The 22,174-nt window shown below is 41.5% G+C and overlaps 4 protein-coding genes across 8 annotated transcripts; 2 read left to right on the top strand and 2 right to left on the bottom strand.

Annotated features, from left to right (window-relative positions):
- Window positions 1-693: 693 nt before the first annotated feature.
- On the bottom strand, window positions 694-5,014 carry LOC103972096 (ruBisCO large subunit-binding protein subunit alpha). The gene is made up of 8 exons (XM_009386298.3): window positions 4,855-5,014; window positions 4,558-4,732; window positions 3,993-4,114; window positions 3,665-3,872; window positions 3,331-3,476; window positions 2,912-3,218; window positions 1,380-1,831; window positions 694-1,255 (listed from the first exon to the last, which is right to left on the bottom strand). The coding sequence occupies exons 1-8, from the start codon at window positions 4,912-4,914 to the stop codon at window positions 965-967; spliced, it is 1,761 nt and encodes a 586-aa protein (XP_009384573.1). The 5' UTR covers window positions 4,915-5,014; the 3' UTR covers window positions 694-964.
- Window positions 5,015-5,161: 147 nt separating this feature from the next.
- Window positions 5,162-9,174, top strand: LOC103972095 (uncharacterized). 5 transcript variants are annotated; one of them, XM_018820466.2, is made up of 10 exons: window positions 5,162-5,429; window positions 5,503-5,553; window positions 5,997-6,116; window positions 6,264-6,713; window positions 7,267-7,694; window positions 7,972-8,071; window positions 8,162-8,221; window positions 8,318-8,401; window positions 8,475-8,594; window positions 8,749-9,174. In XM_018820466.2, exons 1-10 carry the CDS (start codon window positions 5,382-5,384, stop codon window positions 9,055-9,057), a joined length of 1,770 nt encoding a protein of 589 aa, XP_018676011.2. In that variant the 5' UTR covers window positions 5,162-5,381; the 3' UTR covers window positions 9,058-9,174. The 5 variants fall into 5 exon arrangements, with proteins under 5 accessions (XP_018676011.2, XP_018676012.2, XP_064946883.1 ...); XM_018820467.2 differs by having other exon boundaries at window positions 5,163-5,432; window positions 7,987-8,071; XM_065090811.1 differs by having other exon boundaries at window positions 5,163-5,432; window positions 8,162-8,206.
- Window positions 9,175-10,001: 827 nt separating this feature from the next.
- Window positions 10,002-12,062, top strand: LOC135597614 (lysM domain receptor-like kinase 3). Its single transcript, XM_065090812.1, has one exon. It carries the CDS (start codon window positions 10,030-10,032, stop codon window positions 11,401-11,403), a length of 1,374 nt encoding a protein of 457 aa, XP_064946884.1. The 5' UTR covers window positions 10,002-10,029; the 3' UTR covers window positions 11,404-12,062.
- A 6,706-nt stretch (window positions 12,063-18,768) lies between these two features.
- LOC135597615 (ethylene-response factor C3-like) lies at window positions 18,769-19,785 on the bottom strand. The gene has a single exon (XM_065090813.1). The coding sequence runs from the start codon at window positions 19,698-19,700 to the stop codon at window positions 18,996-18,998; it is 705 nt and encodes a 234-aa protein (XP_064946885.1). The 5' UTR covers window positions 19,701-19,785; the 3' UTR covers window positions 18,769-18,995.
- Window positions 19,786-22,174: the final 2,389 nt, after the last annotated feature.

Raw genomic sequence — 22,174 nt, 5'->3', positions numbered from 1 at the left:
GGTAGTAGTAATGCATGTAAAGCTTAAGTTTTACTATATGACACATCTCCATCATTATAGTTCTAATATTTTCATCACAAATTTACAGTTTTTGTGACTATGGGATTGCTATTACATAACCTCCATCATAGTTACGTAAACTCTCTTATCTTAGCCATACAAAACAAAAGAGGCTAATTACCATGAAACTATTATATATAGGATATGTTACAATTCTTATACAAGCAAATGCAATCAATACCTTGCAGAGTAGGTTACCAGGTAGATAAGGTCAGAGATACATCAGTCACCATTGGACAAAGTCTCATATATATGTTGCTAAGATTTGATTCAGGTCCTTAAGTGAGAGAAACTATAATATCTATGGTAAGTCCATATTGGAAATGAAAGAAGACTTAGCTTAAAGCTTAATTACTTTGGATCAAGACACTTGCCTACACTGCCATTATGCATTGCAGTATGATGAAACGGACAATACATGTTGGCTTCTTCAAGATTTGATTGGTTCTTCTCTTGTCAACAAAAGAGTTAAGTGTTGATGTGCCTAACAGTATCTATGATGATAGTTAGTTCTAAAGACATGAGTATCATGGTATAACTACTAGGAAGTTGACTTTTTGATGTTTACGATCTTATTCATTGTACCTTCCTATTGATATGGAGATGGGTACCTTCCTATCTGATAGAGTAGTGTCCGTAAGCTTCGCCGATGAGACGACGTTGCACATTCACATTTCAAGCTTCAGCTGTTGAGATAACAAACATCAAATATTTTTCCAGACAACATCAATAGACCTTTCCCTACTTTTTCAAACATAATCTCGAGAGGTTATGACATCAAAGGTAAAAAGGCAGCACAAAAATGTCGATGATGGAACCGATAACCGAACTTTGAAAAAAATGCTCCAAGAGTGGCATCCAAATATAACATGTAACCTAATTCTGCAAGGCCACATAAGAATGATTAGATGGCGAGACTTCCTTCAGCTGGTCCAGCCACAGGAGCCTTTGGCTTAGGCTTATCCACGACAATCGCCTGTGTCGTCAACACCATTCCAGCAACAGATGCAGCATTTTGCAGGGCACACCGTGTCACTTTAGCTGGATCGATAACTCCAGCTTCCACTAGATTTTCGTACTTGTCGGTCATAGCATTGTAACCAATCTCCCATTCGCTGTCCTTAATTTTCTCTACCACAACTTCCCCTTCTACACCTGCATTGTCTGCAATCAAAGCTGCAGGTGCCACCAGTGCCTGTACAATCGCAAATTAGTCTAAATTATGAAAGAAAATACTTGAAGTCTGGTCCACAGATGATGATTGGAGTTTGATGAATCTGTAGGAGAAGAAGCTTGAATGTAATAATACCATGACTTACTTTTTGCACAATGTCAGCTCCAATGCGCTCATCTGCATCTTCAATCTTGTCTTTGATGGCAGGTACAGTGGTAGAGAGGTGAACCAGCGCAGCACCTCCACCAGGAACTATGCCTTCCTCTATAGCAGCAAAAGTGGCATTCTTGGCATCCTCAATTCTGAGCTTGCGGTCTTCGAGTTCTGTCTCCGTTGCAGCACCGACCTTTATAACTGCCACACCACCTGAGAGCTTAGCAATCCTCTCGGCTAGCTTCTCAGAATCATACACCGAGTCTGTCTCAGCAAGCTCCTTTTTCAACTGGGCAATTCTGGCCTGAATCTCATCCTTGGATGCTGCATCAGCAATAATGGTAGTAGAAGTCTGGGCAATTGTGATCTTCCTTGCTGTTCCCAGTTGCTCAACCGATACGTTTTCAATCAGTAAGCCAAGATCTTTGGCTTGGAATTCAGCTCCTAAACAAAAGACAGCACAATAGATGGCCAGAAATAAGAAAAAATAATAGCATTTCGATTTTCAAAAGCATTGAGTTTCGGGTAACTCAAAAGAAGAAAATAGTACAACTAATGGTTAAATCATCATTACAGAAGTATTAAGTGCATCGTCTGTCAAATGTTGTATCAGTTTAAGCTTGTCAACTACCTTTTGCCATATGATCGAAAAATAAACACCAAACAGGAAAAGCAATAAGTAATATTCAGATGCTGGTTAGAAAATGGTCCTAGTTTGATACTTGGATAAGAAATAGAACAGCAGAGATAAATGTAAAAAAGAATGCTTCAAAAAGACAACAATTAAATTATCAAATGTAGCAGTCTCTTGGTGACAATGAAAGGAGAATATAAACTTTCAGTTCTATTGGGAGAAAAATAAAGAACTGAGTAGTCAAAGGATACAAGACAGCTATCATTTAAAAAAAAATGAATTAATTAACTCTCAACTAGAAAGTCATTTTATTTACCTAAATAACCAGATACTCTCAAAACCAAAGTAAGGCATACCAAATCAGTTTGGCATATATGACCAGTATGCAGAAATCACAATAATCCAAATCCATGAATTCAAGAGGGGGAAAAAGTAACATGCAAGTTGAGGAATGCAATTATAATTTTGCTTGCCCTGAAGGCAATACTAGAGGAGGGTTTTCAAACAACAAATAGAAATGTAAACAAATCAAAGCTAATGGCATATAATAACTAGATAAGATGGGCAACGGATAAAAGTTTGTGTACAAAGTTGGTTTTAGACAAATTATCAGCTTTAAATCCAACAGAAATTTTCTGACCCTGTGATAGCTGGCTCAGTACCCAAGTGCCCTAAAAGAAAATCCATTAAAGTTACCATATGCCATTCATAGACTGTCTCAGGCCCTCATTAGGTTTAGAATTTTTTTTATAGAACAAATGATTCTAAATAATTCATAAATGAGAATATGACAGGTGCTAAACAAAGTTGACAGCTAAATCCCAATTGTAGTAACAGTAACGAAGTACAGGACATCAACACACAATTAAGTAAGCAAATTCAAAGAATACCTGTTACAATGGCAATATCTTGAAGAAGAGCCTTCCTTCTTTCACCAAACCCAGGAGCTTTGATTGCAGCAACATTCAGAATACCTCGAAGCTTATTCACAACTAGAGTTGCCAAAGCCTCACCAGTAACATCTTCGGCAATAATGAGAAGAGGGGTTCTCAGTTGGGTGGTTTTCTCCAGCAAAGGTATAATCTCCTTTATTGTTGAAATCTTCTGATCAGTCACTAGAACTTTTGCATCTTCAAACTCAACAAGTAACTTCTCAGGATTTGTCACAAACTGCGGCGAGATGTAGCCTCGGTCAATCTGCACAAAACAAAAGCAGGAATTAAAGGCTTCAAATCTTGCACAAAACTTCAGGCCTCAACACACCAAAAAGAAGAGAAGAAGGTCCACAATATTTAATAATTAAACTAACCTCCATCCCTTCTTCCACATCAACTGTGGTCTCAAACGATGATGACGACTCAATAGAAAGAACACCATCTGGACCGACTTTATCAATAGCATCAGCAATCATGGTTCCTATAAATTCATCGTTACCGGCAGAGATCGTTGCAATGGCTACAACAGCAAATAATATATCTTCAATGAACAATCATACTAAAGAAAAAAGAGAGAATCTATAAAACTTTAACAGTGTTTAATCCTTCTAATTGATATGAGCAACAGCTTCACAAAGGTGTAGATAAAAGCAAAGAATAAAGAATATTAACATGGAGAAACAAGATGCACACAAGCAAAAATATGACCTTTGATGTCATTTCGTCCTTTTACAGGCCGGGCTTTCTTCTCAAGCTCTTCCACCAGACCACTAACAGTCTTATCAATTCCTTTCTTGATGGAGACAGGATTTGCACCAGAAGTAACACTCAACAAACCTAACTTAATAATTTCACGTGCAAGAACTGATGCAGTTGTGGTGCCATCTCCAGCTGAGTCATTTGTCTTGCTAGCAACCTTACATTTAAAAGAAAAACATAATTTACATTCCATACCCTGTCTTTATACAAGGATCTCAAGTACACAAAGAAGCTATTTTACATACTAAGATATGCATCCAGATAACAATTTGAATACCTCACGAATCAATGCTGCACCAGCATTCTCCATTGGATCTGCGAGCTCAATGGCACGAGCAATAGTTACCCCATCATTGACCACTTTTGGAGCCCCATACTCATCCAACACGACATTCCTCCCTGAAATCATTATCCGATGTTAAACTTAGATATAACCGAAAAGCTCCAACCACACAGGTATCCGCAAAAAAAAACGCAATCAACAAACAAAACCTCAAACTTTTAGTTGTTCTTTTTACTACAAATTTCACTAACAGATATCAGAAGCCACAGTAAAACAACTAGTGAACTATGAAAACATGGCGCTTTAAAAGTCATGTCAGAAATAATGGCAAATGCATGTAACAGCTAGAAAATGAAGCCTTTTTCCCTTAAAGGACCAATCCCTAACGTATACAGGTATACACATATATTAACGAACAATAACACTTAATTCCTCAAGCTGACGAGTCTCATAGCACTCAGGGCGTCAGACGCAAAAACCACGACGGATTATAACCACAAAACCTCAAATAACTCAAAGAACCCATAGCAAAGGAATTAAAGGGAGGTTCACCGAGCACCTCTAGGGCCGAGGGTAACACCGACAGCATTGGCGAGCTTCTCGACGCCGGCCTGGAGCGACGACCTGGAATTCTGATCGAAGGCAATGTCCTTAGCCATGGCCCGCACGACGAGCTTCCGGCGGCCTTCGTACCCATGCCCATGCCTCTGGCTTACTCTCCTTCCCAGGCTCTCCTATTCCACCAAAAAACAAAATAAATCTCAGTCAAAAGAACAGAATCATCTCCCCAGATCAGCCCCGAAACACCAAGAGACTGGGTTCGTTGCGCCCTACGACGAGGGGAAAGATTGGGAACCTGGCGGGGGGACGCGGAGCGGAGGATGGAGGCGGTGGAGATAGCGTTGGCGGAAGCCATTTCGAAGAGGAGATAGGAGAGCGAAGCTCGCTGAGAAAGAGGAAGCCCTTAGGATAAGGTTGGGAGAAGAGAGGAGGGTTTCAGGTTTAATAGGGAGGGGTTTTGAGGGCATGGGGGAAGAGACGGGGCGGAGTCCGTAGAACATTCGAGAACCCAAGATTTTTATCCGCTAACTAAAGCCCAATTAAAGCCCAATTAAAATCATGCCTCTGAATGGTGACGAGAAGCCAAACCTCCGCAAAGCTGACATTATAAGCGAAGCAAAGAAGCCTCGGAGGCCAACCTCCTCGAAAGCTCCCTTCCATCTTCCAGTGAACGCCCGACTCCACTCTTCTTCCTTGAGCTACAAGCCTCCTCCTACCAGAACACCATCCACCAACAGCGCCACCGCCCGCTGCCCTCTTTAAGTGGCAGTTCGGGATGCTGCACTCGGCCCAAGTTGTGGCTCTCCCTGCTGCAACCACCTCATGGCGTTCGGCGACGACGGTCGTGTCGCAGTCCTTGCTGCCCATGCCGTGGTAAGCGTTCTGTGGTTCAGTGGCCACGAATCTAAGCACTGTTTGATTCGTCCATTTCGTCTACATGCAGGGAAAGCAGAGCAACAGTATCCAACATCGAAGGTTAGAGCTTGAAAAGGAGGTGAGTTCCTAATAGCGCACACATACAAAAAGAGGTCCTTTTAGGGTAGAAGCTAATAGAACAACACTTAGGACTCCGTTCTTATTGTACTTTGTCTATATCAAGCATTGGGGCAAAAAGAAAAGAAACAGAGGATAAAACGACAAAGAATTGAGTGGGAAAGTAAACAAAAAATGTCTTTTTTTCTTCTTGAGATCATGTTTTTCTTTCTCCCTTAAGTTGGAAAAAATTAGAGAGGAGGGATAATTTAAATCAAATATTTATTTTCTCCCTGTTCCAACCAAGGGGCTAAGGAATTGGTGTGCTCTTCCCTTCTTTTCTTTAGTTTCTCTGATGCTGTCTCTACTATAGTATATGTCCAACCAGTAAGACAGTGTGCTATTAAAATGATTTGCTCAGAGTTTGGGATTCATTGTGTTGAAGATGACTGGTTTGATTTCCAGGTGGCTGAACTGCAGAGGATGCTCCGAAATGAAGAGAAAATGCACGAAGTTTTGGAGCATGCTATGCTTCCACCAAAAACTCAATCAACCCTTCAGATCCCAAGTTTCCTTCCAAGAAGGGTACATCTTCCTTCCAAGCTCAACATTTGACTACTGTTAACTTGTTTAAATAGCAATTATAAGCTGTTGATTCTTTTTCCACTTAAGAGGAATATAAATATATCAAATTATTTGGCTGCTGAGAACTCCTTATTTGACTTTGCACAGACAAAGGAACTTCTGGCAGAAGTTGTCATGGTGGAAGAGGAGATAGTTCGACTTGAACATGAAATAAGTAAAGCTCAAGAAAGCCTATCAAACATGCGAGAAGCTCACGAAGAAGAGACCCCTAAAGTTTATGAATATAGGCATGCAAACAGGAATGTAATTGAACCTCCAAGCAATATGTCGGATACCAATTTGGATGTGCCTAATGACAAATTATCACGAAAGATAGCACTAGAAACCAAACCTTTGTTCTTTATAAACCAGGCAATAAAAGGAGACTATTTAGTTAATGGTTTCGTCAAGAAAGGAAATGTTGGAAGCTTAAATAGGTCTGACAACCATAATGAAAACCAAAGCACGGTGGAAATTAAAGAGAGGGCTTCAAGGAAAAATGGAAGGACAGAGAAGGCATCCTCAATTAAGTTGCCAGGAAAGTATCCAACAAACCAAGTAAGTCTAGTTTTTTTGCATTACACTGTATTGTTTTAGTTTCAATTTTTGATCTATGATATTACTATCTTATGACCAAAAAAGGAGAAACATAATATATGGAAAAGATTGTTGTCATGAACATGTTATATTGTTTTAATTATGGTTTACACTTAGAAGGATGCTTGTATATACATAAAGCTAGTTGATCAATATTTACTATCGTGCTCTATCTATTTCCTAAATAAGAACAGAAATTGAGCCATAATTCTCACTAACAGTCAGAGTTTCTGTTAACTTGATTTAAATAAGTGGGTGGCAAGTCTTACCTTCGTAAAAATCATCACAGAATTGTAATATTCTGTCACAAAGAGTTTAAAATTTGTTTACTTGATGGTATTTTTTTAGAGATTCATGATAAAAGAAAATTCTTACATGTAACAGTGGTTCTCACTGTTCTTTGAATAATTTTCTGCTATTGCAATCTGGAATGCTTGAAATACATGTCTGTGTTCCAATTTTATAGAGTCAATATTTTAGTTTATGACTATGTTTTTTTTTTTCCCTTCTCCAGAACACAGATGTGGAAAATGTACTCAGGCTATTCAGAGAACCTTCTTCAACCATAAATTTAACAGACCAGAATGCTGGAAAGTACCATCCGAACAAGTTATCTGAGAAAATATTGAATTTCTTGATCTGTATTTTCTTAAGATTATCAAGGACATCGCGAGCATTGGATCTAGAAAAATCCAGCAACCTGTCAAAATCTGCCAACTTACTGCTAAGATCAGGAAGCTTTGAGATAGATGGCAGTTCTATTAGGAAAGGAAGAATTCCAGCTCAAAGGGAGATAAGGCACCATGATCCTTATGGAATTTTTGAAATTGAAGGCTCTATTTTAAGGGATATTGGCCCTTACAAGAACCTCGCCAAATTTACCTCCAGTTCACTGGACCATAAGGACATTTCTTATTCTCTTCCTCTATTGAAGAAATTAAGGTAATTTGTTTAGTATCAATGTCTGTGATGCTTCTTTGTTTAGTATATCTAGCCATGTAGATTCTGTAAACATGAATGCATCAAAAAAATACTCGGTAGATGGAAATACTAAGCATAATTCCTATTAAAATAATCATGTTTTTCTGAAGTTATTGCCTAGAATTACACTTCTGTTTTTATTATCTCATTAACCCATAATCTTTTGTTATGCTTTAATTTCCTTTTTATTCTTTTTAGGAAATTGTAATGTTGTTTAGTGGTCAAACTAATGTCACAGGATCTTAATTAGCAGACTTCATGAGGTGGACTTGAGATCTTTGAGGCACCAAGAGAAATTAGCTTTTTGGATCAATGTTTACCACACTTGCATCATGCATGTATAGTATGATTACGTCCGCTTCCATTCAGATTCTTATTGATCTTTGTTCAAAGACAATTACCTGACATTCGGTGTATACCACTTACAGGGTTTTTTAGAACTTGGTATGCCCTCAAATCCAGAGATGGTTCAGGTAGTAAAGGATAAGGTACAAAAATCCTTTGCATGATAGTGTTAATAGATCATTTGTCATCTGTGAGATGATTGAAGACATCAAGGTTCTGTTTCTCTTCTTTCTTTGCAGGTTCTGCTTGATGTAGGAGGTAGCAAACTAAATGCTCGAGCTATAGAGCACCTTATTCTAAGACGACCATTAAACTATAATGAGGTATGTTAAGCTTAATCTAATAAAAATGGAACCTATATAGATATTGATATGTATTCCATTGATTACTGAATAGACTGAATGGAAAGAAGTTCAAGAGGATTATAAGAAAGTCATAAGGAGAAATTATGGATTGGAGCACTCAGACCCCAATATTGTGTTTGCATTATGCTCTGCGTGTAAATCTTCCCCTGCTGTAAGTAAAACCTTTAAATGATGTTCTTATAACATTGGAAAATTGTTATCATGTCATTTTTTTAATCATAACAAACAAATTTCTTAATGGGCAAATGCACAAATGATTGTACTTGATGGCCTTCACATGAAATTTGTCCTAAATCTTTGATTAGGTCAGGATATACACAGCTGATGGTGTCACAGGTGAACTGGAAAAATCAAAGTTGGACTACCTGCAAGCTTCAATAGCAGTCACAGCTAACAGAAGGGTAATGATCCCACATTTCCTGTTCTCAAAGATGCACGACTTCGCCACAGACTTGGATTCTCTAGCTGAGTGGATCATCAAACAGCTTCCAACTTTTTGGCCTCTAAGGAAATCCATGCTCGAGTGCTTCAAAGGCCATACAGATGGGAAGATATCTCATATGGTGGATGTCATTCCTAATGATTCTGAATTCCAATATCTTTTGCGCGTCTGAACTACATATGTTCTCTTTTTTTCTTGTGAAATCTGAAACGTTTTACCGAAATTGTGTATCTGTGTATTGATGGTGTCCTTTTACGTCGAAAATTTTTGCGATCGGTGGTTTTGTCAATGGTGATCTCTGTCTTCTCCTACCGAAAACTTGAGTTTGGTTTTGCAATTAGTGGCTGGTTATTGCTTACTCTAGATTTGCCGGTAAACTTCTCATGCACTTGCAAGGAATTTGGAGTCGGAAATGGCATCTTAATAATTTGATGTTAACAGGGAATAATTTCGTGATATTTGTGGCTCGGAAACACAGTTTTCACTCTGGTTTGATTCTTGAGACACTTGATCATGGTTATGTTAAGCTGATCTCTGTAACAAGTTAGAATTCAAATATGCTGAAGAGATTTAACGACGACTCAGTCATGTTGTGTTCCTATTGATCGATCATGACATAGTTGACCAACAGAGTGCCCGCATCTGCATGAAACATATGAGTGCCAAAGTCAACGCAAAAAAAAGTTGAAAGAATAGAAAGCCTGATTCGCACGTCTCAAGTCAACAGTGCAACTTGCAAGAAATTGGATCGTTGTCAACCTTCAACCACAACATTTATTCGGCAAATGCCATTATTCCCGATTCAACTCAGATGGGCAAATAGCTTGTCACCTCATAATCATGCTGTTATAAATTGAGGTGTTCCAAATAAATAAGACGCTCATAAATAAAAACACATAAATTGGCCAACAAGACAAGGCCGCAGAAAATTTGCGTGCAACCACTTTGGGAGCTTTGACTTTGACCACTCAAATAGACGGCGTTGACTAAATCTCGATGTGCAACCTGCCGGAATCTTGCGTCGATGTCAATGCCCGCCATCCAACGGCAGCGTCAGCCTGAGTTGGACTGCACTGTCTCTGATCGCCTAATATTAATATCATCGGAAGGGACGAAAACCTCCGCACCTCAATCGAGGACGCAGATGAATGGCTGCCAAGGGCGGGCTTCGTCCCGACTAAACTCGCCTCGTGATCCTCGGAGCCAACTCTATATGTGCAAGACCCGAAAGGACGTTGACGCCGCCAGTCCCCGACCCAAGCCCACATCCTCGCCCTCGGCTTCCGCCGCCTCCGACGCAGTCCGCCCCTCCTACTACTTCGCCCCCGTTGCCAGCTCCGCCAGTACAGGCGGCGACCGCCACGCCCGCCGCCTCCTCTATGACTCCGACTTCGACTCCTCCGCCGCCTCCGTCGCTGCCAACCTCCGGCTCTCCCTCTCCCAGGAAAGCCACCCCTTCCACTACTCCTTCATCGAGATCCTCTCCGCCACCGATCGCTTCCTCTCGCCGCCGCTGTCCCCCTCTGCCGATTCATGGCGCTGCCGCCTACGCGGCGGCGATGCCGTTGTGTTCCGCCGCCCCTTCCTCGGCAACACCGCCGTGTTGCCCTCCCGCATCGCCGCCCTTTGCCGGAGCCATCATGGCAGCGTCGTGGAGCTCCTCGGCGCCTCCCTCGCAGATGACTATATCTACATCGTCTATAGCTACGTCGCCGGCGCCAGCCTCTTCCGGTGCCTCAGGAACCCCCAAAACCCCAGCTTCACCCCGCTCGCTTCCTGGTTCTCCCGCGTTCAGGTCGCCGCCGACGTCGCTCAGGGCCTCGAGTACATCCACCACCACTCCGAGACGGTCCACAACTGGGTGAAGAGCTCCGGCATCATCATCACTGAGCCTGGCCTGCGCGCCAAGATTTGCCACTTCGGCGCCGCAGAGCTGGCCGGCGAGGTTCCTGCCAACGATGACGACATTGATGGGAAGGTATTGGACGACTCGGCCGCGGCGGCGGCGGAGCTGGCGAGGTCGAGGAGCCGAGGGAAGAAGATCGAATGGACGAGGGGATACATGGCGCCGGAAGTGCTCGCCGGCGGTGTGGTGTCGCGTCGGTCCGACGTGTTCGCGTTTGGGGTGGTGCTCCTGGAGCTTCTCTCAGGGGAGGAGCCGGTGAGGTACCGGTTCTGCCAAGAGAAAGACGCCATCGAGAAGGTGTCGGTGATCGAGACGGCGAGGGCGGCGATGGGGCCGGAAGGAGAGGACGAGGCGGAGGAGGAGGAGGAGGAGGGGAGGAGGGGAAGGATAAGGAGGTGGGTGGACAGGAGGTTGGGCGACTCGTTTCCGGTGGATGGTGCGGAGGAGGGGATGCGGGTGGCGCTGAGGTGCGTGGCGGAGGAGGCGGCGGAGAGGCCGCAGATGGTGTGGGTGGCGGGGAAGCTGTCGAAGCTGCTAATCCGGGCCAAGGCGTGGGACGACCGGCTGAAGACAACTCCCACCCGCTACCTGACATCCGTTGGCCCCAGATGAACGAGTGGGCGAGTCAACTCGGCCGGTTCGCTGGTCTTTAACTGGCTGACTCGCTGTGACTCGCTGGGTTATGCTTCGTGATAGAAGATAAGATTTTCACTATATGAGGAAATTTCTACAATAAAGCTTCTTCAATTATTGTTCTTATCTTCTATTATTTCTATCATGGTATCAGAGCCGCTTGCCTAGAGCCGCTTGCCCCACCTTTCTTCCTCCCCGCTTGCCTAGAGCCGCTTGCCCCACCTTTCTTCCTCGTTGTAGCTATTTTCCTTCCTCTTCTGCTACAGCTTCCTCTTCTGCTACAGCTTCCTCTTCTGCTACAGCTTTCTCCTCTGTTGCAGTTTCCTCCTTTGCTGTAGTAGCATCACTGCAACATTGCTGTAGATTTCTTCTCTAACGTCGCAGCCGTCGTAATCTGCCTTCGGCCAGCGACCAACGTCGCTGAGAAAAGTGAAGCTTCATCCTAGAAGATAAGATTTTCCTAACTATATGAGGAAATTTCTCTATTCTGTTGAGGAAAATCTTCTATTCTGTTAGGGAAATCCTCCTTCCTAATTTGTATATTCCTAATTTGTATAAATAGGAGAGGGAACATGTTAATAGATTCAAGCTAAAGCTATTTCATTTTTATAATAAAGCTTCTTCAATTATTGTTCTTATCTTCTATTATTTCTATCACTTCAAACCCCTCGCAGGGACTACGAAACAGAAACAAATGGGGCTATCTTGACATGCTGCAATTTGCTCTTGTTTCCTTTTTCCTTCATTTTCACAGCTTACACATCGAAGAAGATGAGCACTGGCTGGATAATGATTGATTGTTTGTTTTTATACAATTCAGCAAACAAAATTGTCATCTGCAGAAACACAAAGCTCTCTTCTATTCTCATATGCTTCCTGCATTGTATCACTTTCCACAATTGAGATAGCAACGGTCTCTCCTGACTTCCTTAAATTGTTGAAAGCTATCTTCACATCAGCTTGGTCAGACATCATCTTCTATTTCATCAGCATAGTCGGCTTCCTGAGACATTTTAGAATCATCAATTGCCAAATTGTTCGCACTTAATGGCATTTGCACCAACGATGATACTTTTGGCTTCCAGCTAAAGTCTCTTGTTGCATTTTATTGTGATAGTTTATGCAATTATCAGGCTTCTGTTTAAGGTCCTTTACCTGTGAAGCTTCCACTTGCAGACTCAGCCAGAATCCTTCTTAGCCAGGATATTTGGCACCATCGCTGATGAAGAGAACACCTATTGTTAGTGCAGATATGGCTGGTGGCTAATTTAATTGAGAATAACAAGATTGGATCAGCAGGAACCAGTCACATTGAAACTAGAAAATAGGATAGAAGATTGCCTAATTTGCAAAAGTCAGGATATTGAGGCTCGGAACCACAATGAATAGAATACTCAGAAATAAAGTAGAGAAAGTAGAATAAATCACTCCTTTCTAAGAGGATGGCAGCAGAGTCTGTAGCTCAAAGCCTGGAGTTTCTGCGAGGATCATCACTCCTTTCCCATCAAGGTTTCGCCTTTCTTCGCTAATAAATTAAGGCAGGGCCTCATGATATATGTCTTTTCAAAATCTTTGTTGTTCAATAATGTTCCAAAATTTTCTATTTCTCCATTTTAGTCATGCTGTGAATCAAACTACTGCACTAGAACTGATTTGTCTTTTGCACTAATACTTGACTACTTACAGGCATGGTTGTGTGTAACTTTACTTGAATGGACAAGCATACTAAGCATCCATAGGGTGAAATTCTCTAAGTGTTCAAGGTACATAAATAACTAGTGTTTATCAGATATCTTGAAAGTTTTATGTAAGGCGATAAGTTTTGAGTTTACTAATTTTCTGTACAATGGTTTATCAAAGAAGTAATTGCTGGATAACTTTAAACATAAATATATGTTTAATACACTTGGAATTTCAATTGTACATTTGGGTATGCTTTCAGTACATTTTGGATATCTTGTTATTTAGATATTGTACGTGTTCTGATCTTGTTGTTCATGATTGAAACTTCATACAGTTTTTGCAGTACATGAGTGTTTTGGTGTACCATCATAATTGGATTGCATTCTTGGCCTCGAGCATATATGATTAAACTGTGTCTGCAATAGCTTATACTGTCTCCACAAAATGAACGTCAACAATGCATACTTTTATTTGATTGATACTTTTGCCTCATCAGCATAACTGCGGATTGTTGTTGTCTTCCAAATTATTCATCGATGGTCTGATTACTTAGCTTTTTTCTGCAGCATTGAATGTACTAAAATTTAACCAAGTATCTCGGACTACAAGAACCAAGAGTCCAGCATCATGGCTCTTTGAGGCAATGAAACCTGCAAGAAACATGAGACAGCAGCATGGCCCATGGATCTGCTGATTTTTAACCCTTTCAAAGGTATTGTAGACTGCAGAGTTACTTTATCTATCTGAATATTGCTGCCGTATACATTCGTGGTCTCATTATTCATCATCAGCTGGTGCTTGTATGTTTTATTCGAAACATATTAATTTTTGTTGGTTCTCTTTCATGGGGACAAAATAATTTTATAAGTAATGCTAATATCAGTTGAATATCTCCTGGATTTAGAGATGTCCTGTTCCTAATTGTATTTAATAGCTTGGTAATAATTCCTTGAAACAGTCGGAAACTTCTTACTACATTTAGGAAATCACCTTTAAGCTTGCTGAGCTATAATAGTAAATTTCTCAAATTATTGTTGTAGTAGGGATCCTAAATAGGGTGTTTGTTATGTATCTAACCTCATTTAATTGTCTAATTGTAGATGTCCTGCTAAAACCTCATGTTTAGATTCTTGATATCAAGGCACCCGATATTAAAAAAAAGGAACCAATCGTATTGACAAGCCTTTGTCACCATGTGAAATCCTTAAGATTGACATCTTTTCTAAAGGTCAACATATAACTTTCACTGGATATGCCTACTACGGATATGGGTTCTTCTGCTAAGTTATTGTGTGGAGAGAGTATGCTACGTAACATTCCTCCCTTTTCTAAGTTAAGCCAAGATATAAGACCATGGTGGTGGGAATCCTCAATGCCGGTCTTGATGGAGCATGTATCCAAAGAACCTTTTAGTATAGAGGTTATCTTTTACTAGGGCTAATTGCATACTACTTTCTGTACTCGGACCCAATTAGCATCACGGTCTCTGTACTTAAAAAATTTATATTAAGATCCCTATAGTCCTGAAAGTGAGACAAATGATTTCATTTTCTCCAATGTCGTTGATTGCACTAACGAAAGACACAGCACGTGACATCACATATTGGACTGGCGCGAAATCGATGGGTAAAAAGGTAATTTCAACATCTCTCTGTCACCCTCCACTGCTTGCCTCCCCGTCCACTCGTAGCCCCTTCCGGAGCTTACCTCCGCTCCTCCATGTCCCCTCCTTCTCTTCTCCCATGCTTCACGATTCTTTCCATCTTTGTCCTCGCCTCCAGTTCCGTCACTTTCGTGAGCTCTCGCGGTGTCTTCATTTGCCATGCAGTGACCGCTATTGCTGCCACTACGATGTCCAACAAGAGTATGCTCTCCTTTCCTGTCCAAACAGTAGCCACAACTTATCTGCTTGATGAGGATGGTTTGAAAATGCTTTGTTGTGATAGATTACATGACATGTTATTATATTGGGTTTATATGGAGATTCTTTATGTGGTTTTAGGATAATCGCTTTTAAGAGAAGACAACATTCTGAGTCATGTTATTACACAAAATTGTCTCTTGTGCCCGAATCCTATAAAGAGAAATGAGCCTCTTTTTTGCTTATTGGGACAGAAAACAGAGTAGGTGGAGACAGAGATGGCAAGGTCCGGTAGTACTGGTCGTTATGTTGAAATTACCTTTTAATTTGGGCAAAACAAAAGGAAATGAAAGAGACATTGAAATTACCTTTTTGCCTATTGATTTTTTGTCAATCCAGCACATGATGCCACGTGCAATATCTTCTGTCAGTGCAGTCGACGATGTTAAGGAAAATGAGGTCATTTGTTTCACTTTTAGAACTATAAGGATCTCATTATAAATTTTAAGTACAAGGACCGCGATATTAATAGGATCCAAATACAAGGGGTAATCTGGAATTAGCCCCTTTTACCACCATGTATCTACATAACGTTTTTCAAAAATCATATAGAATTCTGAATTCTAGAGCTTTTTGGTACATGTGGTGGCTTTCAATGCAACTTGTTTTAGTTTTAAGTTGTTATTTCTAATTTTGATATGAATTACAATACTGTAGTTAAGTCCAAAAGTGATGTCTTGGAGAACAACAAAGAAAAAGAAAAGAGAGAGAAAAAATCAGTACTACAATGAGAACAAATCATACTTAGTTACAGGGTTCATGGATACTACAATACCAAGTTATTGAACTCATATGTCGCTTTTCAAGGCAGGAAAAAAAAATCATTGCACTTGATTCGTACTACCTTTGTGAAAGAAGAAGAAAGAAATGAAGATCTCCTAAAAAATTATTTGATCTCCTGGAAAATAAAATGCTGCTTTCTGGTTCAGCAAGACAACTTGGTATTTTTCTTGTTTCTCAATAAGAGTTATAACATTAGGGGTATTTGAAAGGCCTTGAGAAAATTAAAACTTATTTGAAGTTTTGCCTACACTTCGTGCTCGATGCTATAATAGTTAAGCCCAAAGGATAATTCATGTAAGAAGCACCAATGCAAAGGCACAAATTTTAAAATAATGGACTGAAATATCGAACAATGTGGTCATGATCAAGACACTTCGAACTACCCACTCAGTGATGGATGCAGGGATGCAGAATCAGTCATGAGTTTGTCTAGAACTAGTTACTTTTGGACTATTATGTCCAACATGAATGGTATTACACCGATCTGTTAAAATTATAGAATGGAATAAATACATTAGAAGGTAAGTTTTCCACCATCGAGCAAGGCACATCCACAACTGGCTTGGACAAACAGATGCAAGAATGCTGATTTCAGTAACCAAAATTGATTCACCAAGAGTTCAATTAGTTTTGATAAGGCACCTTAGATGACCACTCAATCACGGACTTAAGGATGTAGAAACAATCAGGCATTTGTTCAAATAATAATTACCTTTTTACTTTTATGTCAAAATGAACTGGGCTAAATGATCTGCTGAAATTATGCCATGGAAAAATACATGTGTACGTGAATGTTCCATCTTAGAGTGAAACACTAACACAAGCTAGTATTTGAAAAAGCAAATTCAAGAATGTCAACTTGAGTAACAAAAGTTCATGAGAATTAGATCTTCAAATGGTAGGGCTTCCCCACAAGTGTCATTCAAGCTGAAACGTTGGGGCCTAAAGGTTGAAAAGCATAGTCAAAAGACAACGGACGGATATTCTTATATTAATCTTTAGAGATCCTGAGAGATGGAGATGCGTTAATTGAATAATGGTTATCAAAGATGTCCCTTATTTGCTAGAAAAAAAAAACCAAAGGTAGAGAAAATGTCTTGAGTCAATGTCTGAGTGAGACTATGATGTTGCTGAATAGTCATCCTGGCCAAAATCTTTTGAGAGAAGCTTTCTGCTGCACAATCATGTTATCAACTTTCCAAGACCAAAGGAAGCTTCGTGTGAAGGAAACACCCTCAGAAAATGACACAATTATAGATAATGGTCCTGTTTCTCCAACAATTTGGGAATTGATATCTTCCTTCAGCATGTTTAAAATGTGGTTGTGTCTTAATGGCATGTTGGGTTATGCATGGTCAGAAATAAGCATGAGCTTTCATCTGACTCTTGGTGCATTTGAATCCTGTGGTTGTTGTTGCGAGTGACACCAAGATTCTTGCATCATCTCCCAAATTCCATGCTAAGTTCTTGTGTTTTTGTGCATGACCAAGGAAGAGACGTCAAATTGAATATCTTGCCGCGTACTATCTTATGATGAGGCTTATCTTTGCTTGTAGAAGTTTCCAAGATGCTATGTGAGGCATTGAAGATATTACAAAAGACAACACTAGTTCTTGCACCATGGCTGCTCAAACTTTTTGAGTAGGAAACTAGGATTCTCACATTTGAAAGAACTGCATAAGAGATCATTTCAAATTTGACAACCAGTCTCCTACTTCAGTTGCAATAAGCTAAAAAGTAAAGACGAAAGGTGAAAATTTTCTCCATGGTCAGATAAATGTTCTGTTTATGGTAAAAAATTTATCTAGATGATGATTTAGCTTCCTCAAAAGGAAAAAAACCATCCTGGTATTTGTACTGAGTTTTTAGGCAGTGATGTAATTTGCTTGATTCACTTGAACACCAAAATGATACATGAAATCCTTGACCAAAAAGGCGATCTTATATGAAGCTTGCAGAAAGTTTATCATGACTGTAACTAGCTTTGACCAATAACACTTATTGTTGACGATACATGATCAATGTGATGGGTGCCATTGCCAGGTACCTATCAATCACCATAATGTGAGAACTTCTTACATAAGGGCAAGTACATGGCATAAATAGATCACGTTACGTTACCATGATAAAACTAAAACTATTGCATCATTTTCTCCGTATTACTTGGAGGAGTCAACATTGTCTTGGATAGAATGATGGCAACTTAGAATTCTACTCCTATGCTATAGCACTTCGGAATTATTGTGTTACTTAAGTCAAACTTCATCCACTGTGGAGTAGTATTTAACACAGGCATTTAGGTCTTACAGAAAACTTTGACGACTAGATATTAAAGCTCTTAAAAATCCATAATCCATGAGATCTTCTGTGAATTCATCTGTGTTTATCTTGTTCTGTTTCTGCTTCAGACATAATCTCATGAAGAACCAATATATTATATAACTGCAGATGTAAGACACATTAAGCCATGCATATACACCAAGTTAGGCAAGCCTAAATATCATTATGAGCAGGAGACATGCATTTATAATAAGTTATTCAGATTAGCTTATAGTGAAGCATTTCTGCAACTTGGGACATGATCTTTCAATGATAGAACTCTTTTGTATTACAGGTGAATTCTTCTTGAGAAGAACTGGGAGGCAGCTGCTGAGGAGAGAGTGAATTCCCGCCTGCCCGAGGCTTCGAAACCTCATCAGTCATGGCACATAAATATGTCCTCTTACAGTTGGTGCATAGTTCAGTTGATTCAGCATCCAAAGTGTTGGATGTCAGTCCATTGCCTGGTGATCTGTCTTTTTCTTGTTGTTGTATCAGTCTCTTTGTTTAACAAAATACATATTTCAATGGAGAGAAGGGTAGGAGAAGTAATAGTAGTTGTCATTGACATGTTGGGCCAGATTTGTAAGTGCAGAGAATTATTGCTTGAAGATTAGTGTTTGACCTGTACAAAAATATCAGTTTTACAGGATCAAAAGCTATATTGATTTGCAGCAGGGAAATAAGATATCGAGATATCTTGGTATGGCATCCATGCCAAGCACAGCCAAGTAAAAAAAGATCATCCTGACTTGGACAACTGAAAGAACAAACCAAGAAAGGAATACAAGGAACAAGTGTGGGGTTTCCCTCAGGACAAAAGGAGGAACAGGGAAGACTGGCGGTGGAGAAGGATTGGAAGAAGTCAGCAAGTGTTGGCTACTTCTGATGTTCTCAGAAGCTCCTCCAAATACTCTGTTCCCAAGTCCTCCAGCTCCAGCACGCTCTCCACGCTGCTGCTACTGCTGCTGCTCGTCTCACTCTCCTTTGCTTTCTTGCTCATCCACTTCCTCCTCATGGAGTGCCTCCTCTTCAGCGCCACCGCCGGCGACACCTTCTCCTCCTCCTTCCAGCACTTGATGCCGTTCAACGACTCCTGCACCCGCTCCACCGGGAAATTGAGCACCGCCATCGACCCCCTCATCGAGAAGGCGGCCTGGTCGTACGCCAGGGCGGCGGCCTCCGCGCTGTCGAACGTCCCCAGCCACACCCGTATCCCGTGCCGCGTCGAGTCCCTGATCTCCGCCGCGAACTTCCCCCACGGCCGCTTCCGCACCCCCCGGTACGACTTCTCCTTCGGCTCATCCGCCGCCTTGCTCCGCGAATCCACCTCTTCTTCCTTGGCCCGGATCACGCTCCGGTCGCAGGCCTCCGACGAGGACGACGCCTTTCCGGAGGCCTCCGCGAGCATTCCGAGCAGCAGCATCTCCTCGGAGTCATCTATGTTGAAAGGGAGAGGAACGTCCGGATAGAACAGCCCAACGCCGGTCCATGGGAAGGGCTCGGGGGAACCGGTAGAGGATTCCGGCGAGTGTTCGTGGTTCAGGGAGTCGAAGAGGTAGTAGTCCATAGGGAGGAAAGGGAGGACCGAGGCAGAGCGCAGGGTTTCGCTCACCTCCTTGCTTCTTCTCGAGCTTTGCCAATTCGACGCCTCCAACCCGCACCCTTTTATACTTAGAACTAGATGGATAGATTGACTGGGGGCCACGTTCAAGGTATGAGCTGGCGGAAAAGATTCGTGGTGGGGGCCGCCCGAGGTATTGGCTAAAAGAGACACGTGTGTCGGTCACGCACGGCGGCGCGGTCTTTCACAGCACCCGTGAGATGGGCATGGTGACGTCACCGGAAAGGGGTCGGAGGGCTCCTTATCTCGAGTAGGTGCCGTCACTGTTATGACAGTTTAAGTTGGCAGATTTGCATGCCATCTTCTTGGATTTGGAGCTACCAGTCGCGCTCTCTCTCTCTCTCTCTCACTCTCTCTCTCTATGGGAGCAGGACAAATAGAGAGCTTTGTATCCCGGTTCAGTGTTCCATGGCTGTGGGGTGACAACTCAGGCAGGTGGCCCTCTCATTGCATTCACAAAGTGATGAATCAGGAACACCTAAGCTGGGAGTTGCTGGATCGACCACATGTACAAACTACAGTGTATAAAAGTGAAAGAAGATTCTTGTTCCTTCAAGTTCACATGAGGAGGAAGGAAATAAAACACAGAGGGAAGGAGATCTGCAATCTGGAGAGCTGAAGTGTGGATTTAGCTTTCTTCTTGTGAACTATAACCCAAATCTTTCACTGCTGCTGGGGACAAGTGTCCAGCGTCAGTATCTCTAGATTGGTGGGATGGAAACAAACCTTGGATGCCAGTAGTACTTGTTCCGATCTGTCAATTCTTGCAATGGACATGAGATGCTTTTGGAAGAAGTCGTCCACATACAGATCCCCTTGAATTCAGGAGGTAGGAAGAGCGAAAATATTCCCAGAAAAGCTGGTCCAGCGGCCCTTTGACATTCTTGACCTCTTTTACTTTGGTTTTCCTGAAATTTCACAGTCAAAAAGTCTCCCTTGGCAATTTCTACTGATGTTATCTGTGGTTCTTGTAAGCCAACAATGACAGGATCAGATTACAGAGGTCTACTTTATTTATCTTTAGGGTGAAAGATAATTTGGACTGCTCTTTTAGACCATCAAGGTGATGCATCATCTAGTTTTCATCTGCATAACCCATGATTTAATCTGGAGTAGCTAAAATATAAGCAGCCCCAGTTACTGCCTGGGAGAATCTAGCACAGAATGAAGGTCTTCGAACTAATCATGTCTGATGATGATGTCCCTGTTGGATAATCTGAGATCATACTTGAGATGATGACCCCATTATCTGCAGATAAACCCAGTTCATTGAATCAAACTTCGTACGCAGTCTAATAAGAGAAAGATGGTACAGATTACAGTTGGTGTAGCCTCATTATTAGTACACCTCTAGCTTAAAAGAGAGTAGCTAGACTTGCCACCATGTTTGAGCCAAGCCACATAACTGTTGGTTCCTTGAGGAGCATGATAACAAGGCAACGAGGGGCTGCAGATGAGGTGGTCCCAGTGATCTGATGTCCTTTGCATGTCTCTTTTTGGAGCAGGTGGTTCTTTGAACACAAAGGTTCAATGTTAGGCAGCATACATCCCCCTCACTATTATATGTGTACCAGATGCAGAGAACAAGGACATGTTTCCATGCTCATCTTTATTGCCACCACCTCACAATCTGTGGCCCACTGACCTCCCCACCCCCCTAATGATGGTGATTGGCGAAGGTGAAGGTGAAGTTGGCGCTTGGACCTTCTGGAATCATAGCTCAAAACTTGTGGGAACAAGGAGGGAATTCAGCCAGTCATACATGGACGCAGCTGATTGGGTTTATAGCTTCTTTTGTCTTGTAGCCTTTTGTGCCCCATCAAAGAAAGATCATCTTTTAGTTGTTGTCTCTCTTCTTTGTGTATGTTGAATCATCAGTTCATAAAATTCTGCTGATAACGAGGAGATATGACTTATCACAGGATTCATAGTCATAGAAGCAAATTCTCTTCACTTGATTTACCACTTAGCAAAAAGAGATGATTCAAGCACTTCAAAAACTCTGAAGTGAGATTTACCACCTGAAACAAACAGGTCTTCGTTGTTCATCAGTCTTGGGTAGCTGATGAATGACCGACCAGCTTTAATTCCTTTAGTTGCAAGACTGCATCTGCTAGGGTTTAAAGCACTTTGTTTAGTGAGCTATGCAACACTGAGCTATCAATCAAAACTGCTGCAGGTTCAATTTGTCATGGGGGATTACACCAGCAGCCATCAGAATGCCCAGCTTTAATAAAGGAGGACTGCAACCTACATACTCCACACAACCCTTGAACTCCACTGGTGGTGGCGTATGGGGATTCTATCATTGATTGATCTATTGAGAGAACCTCCACAAAAAAACCAAGTAGATGGACTTATCTTGGTCTCTTATGTTAATACAAGTGAGTAAATGAAACACATCCTTTTTCCTTGCTTAC

Source organism: Musa acuminata, chromosome BXJ1-11 (genome assembly GCF_036884655.1).
Source record: "Musa acuminata AAA Group cultivar baxijiao chromosome BXJ1-11, Cavendish_Baxijiao_AAA, whole genome shotgun sequence".
In the NCBI taxonomy this organism is placed as follows: Eukaryota; Viridiplantae; Streptophyta; class Magnoliopsida; order Zingiberales; family Musaceae; genus Musa; species Musa acuminata.
This window is presented reverse-complemented; position numbering and strand designations above follow the sequence as displayed.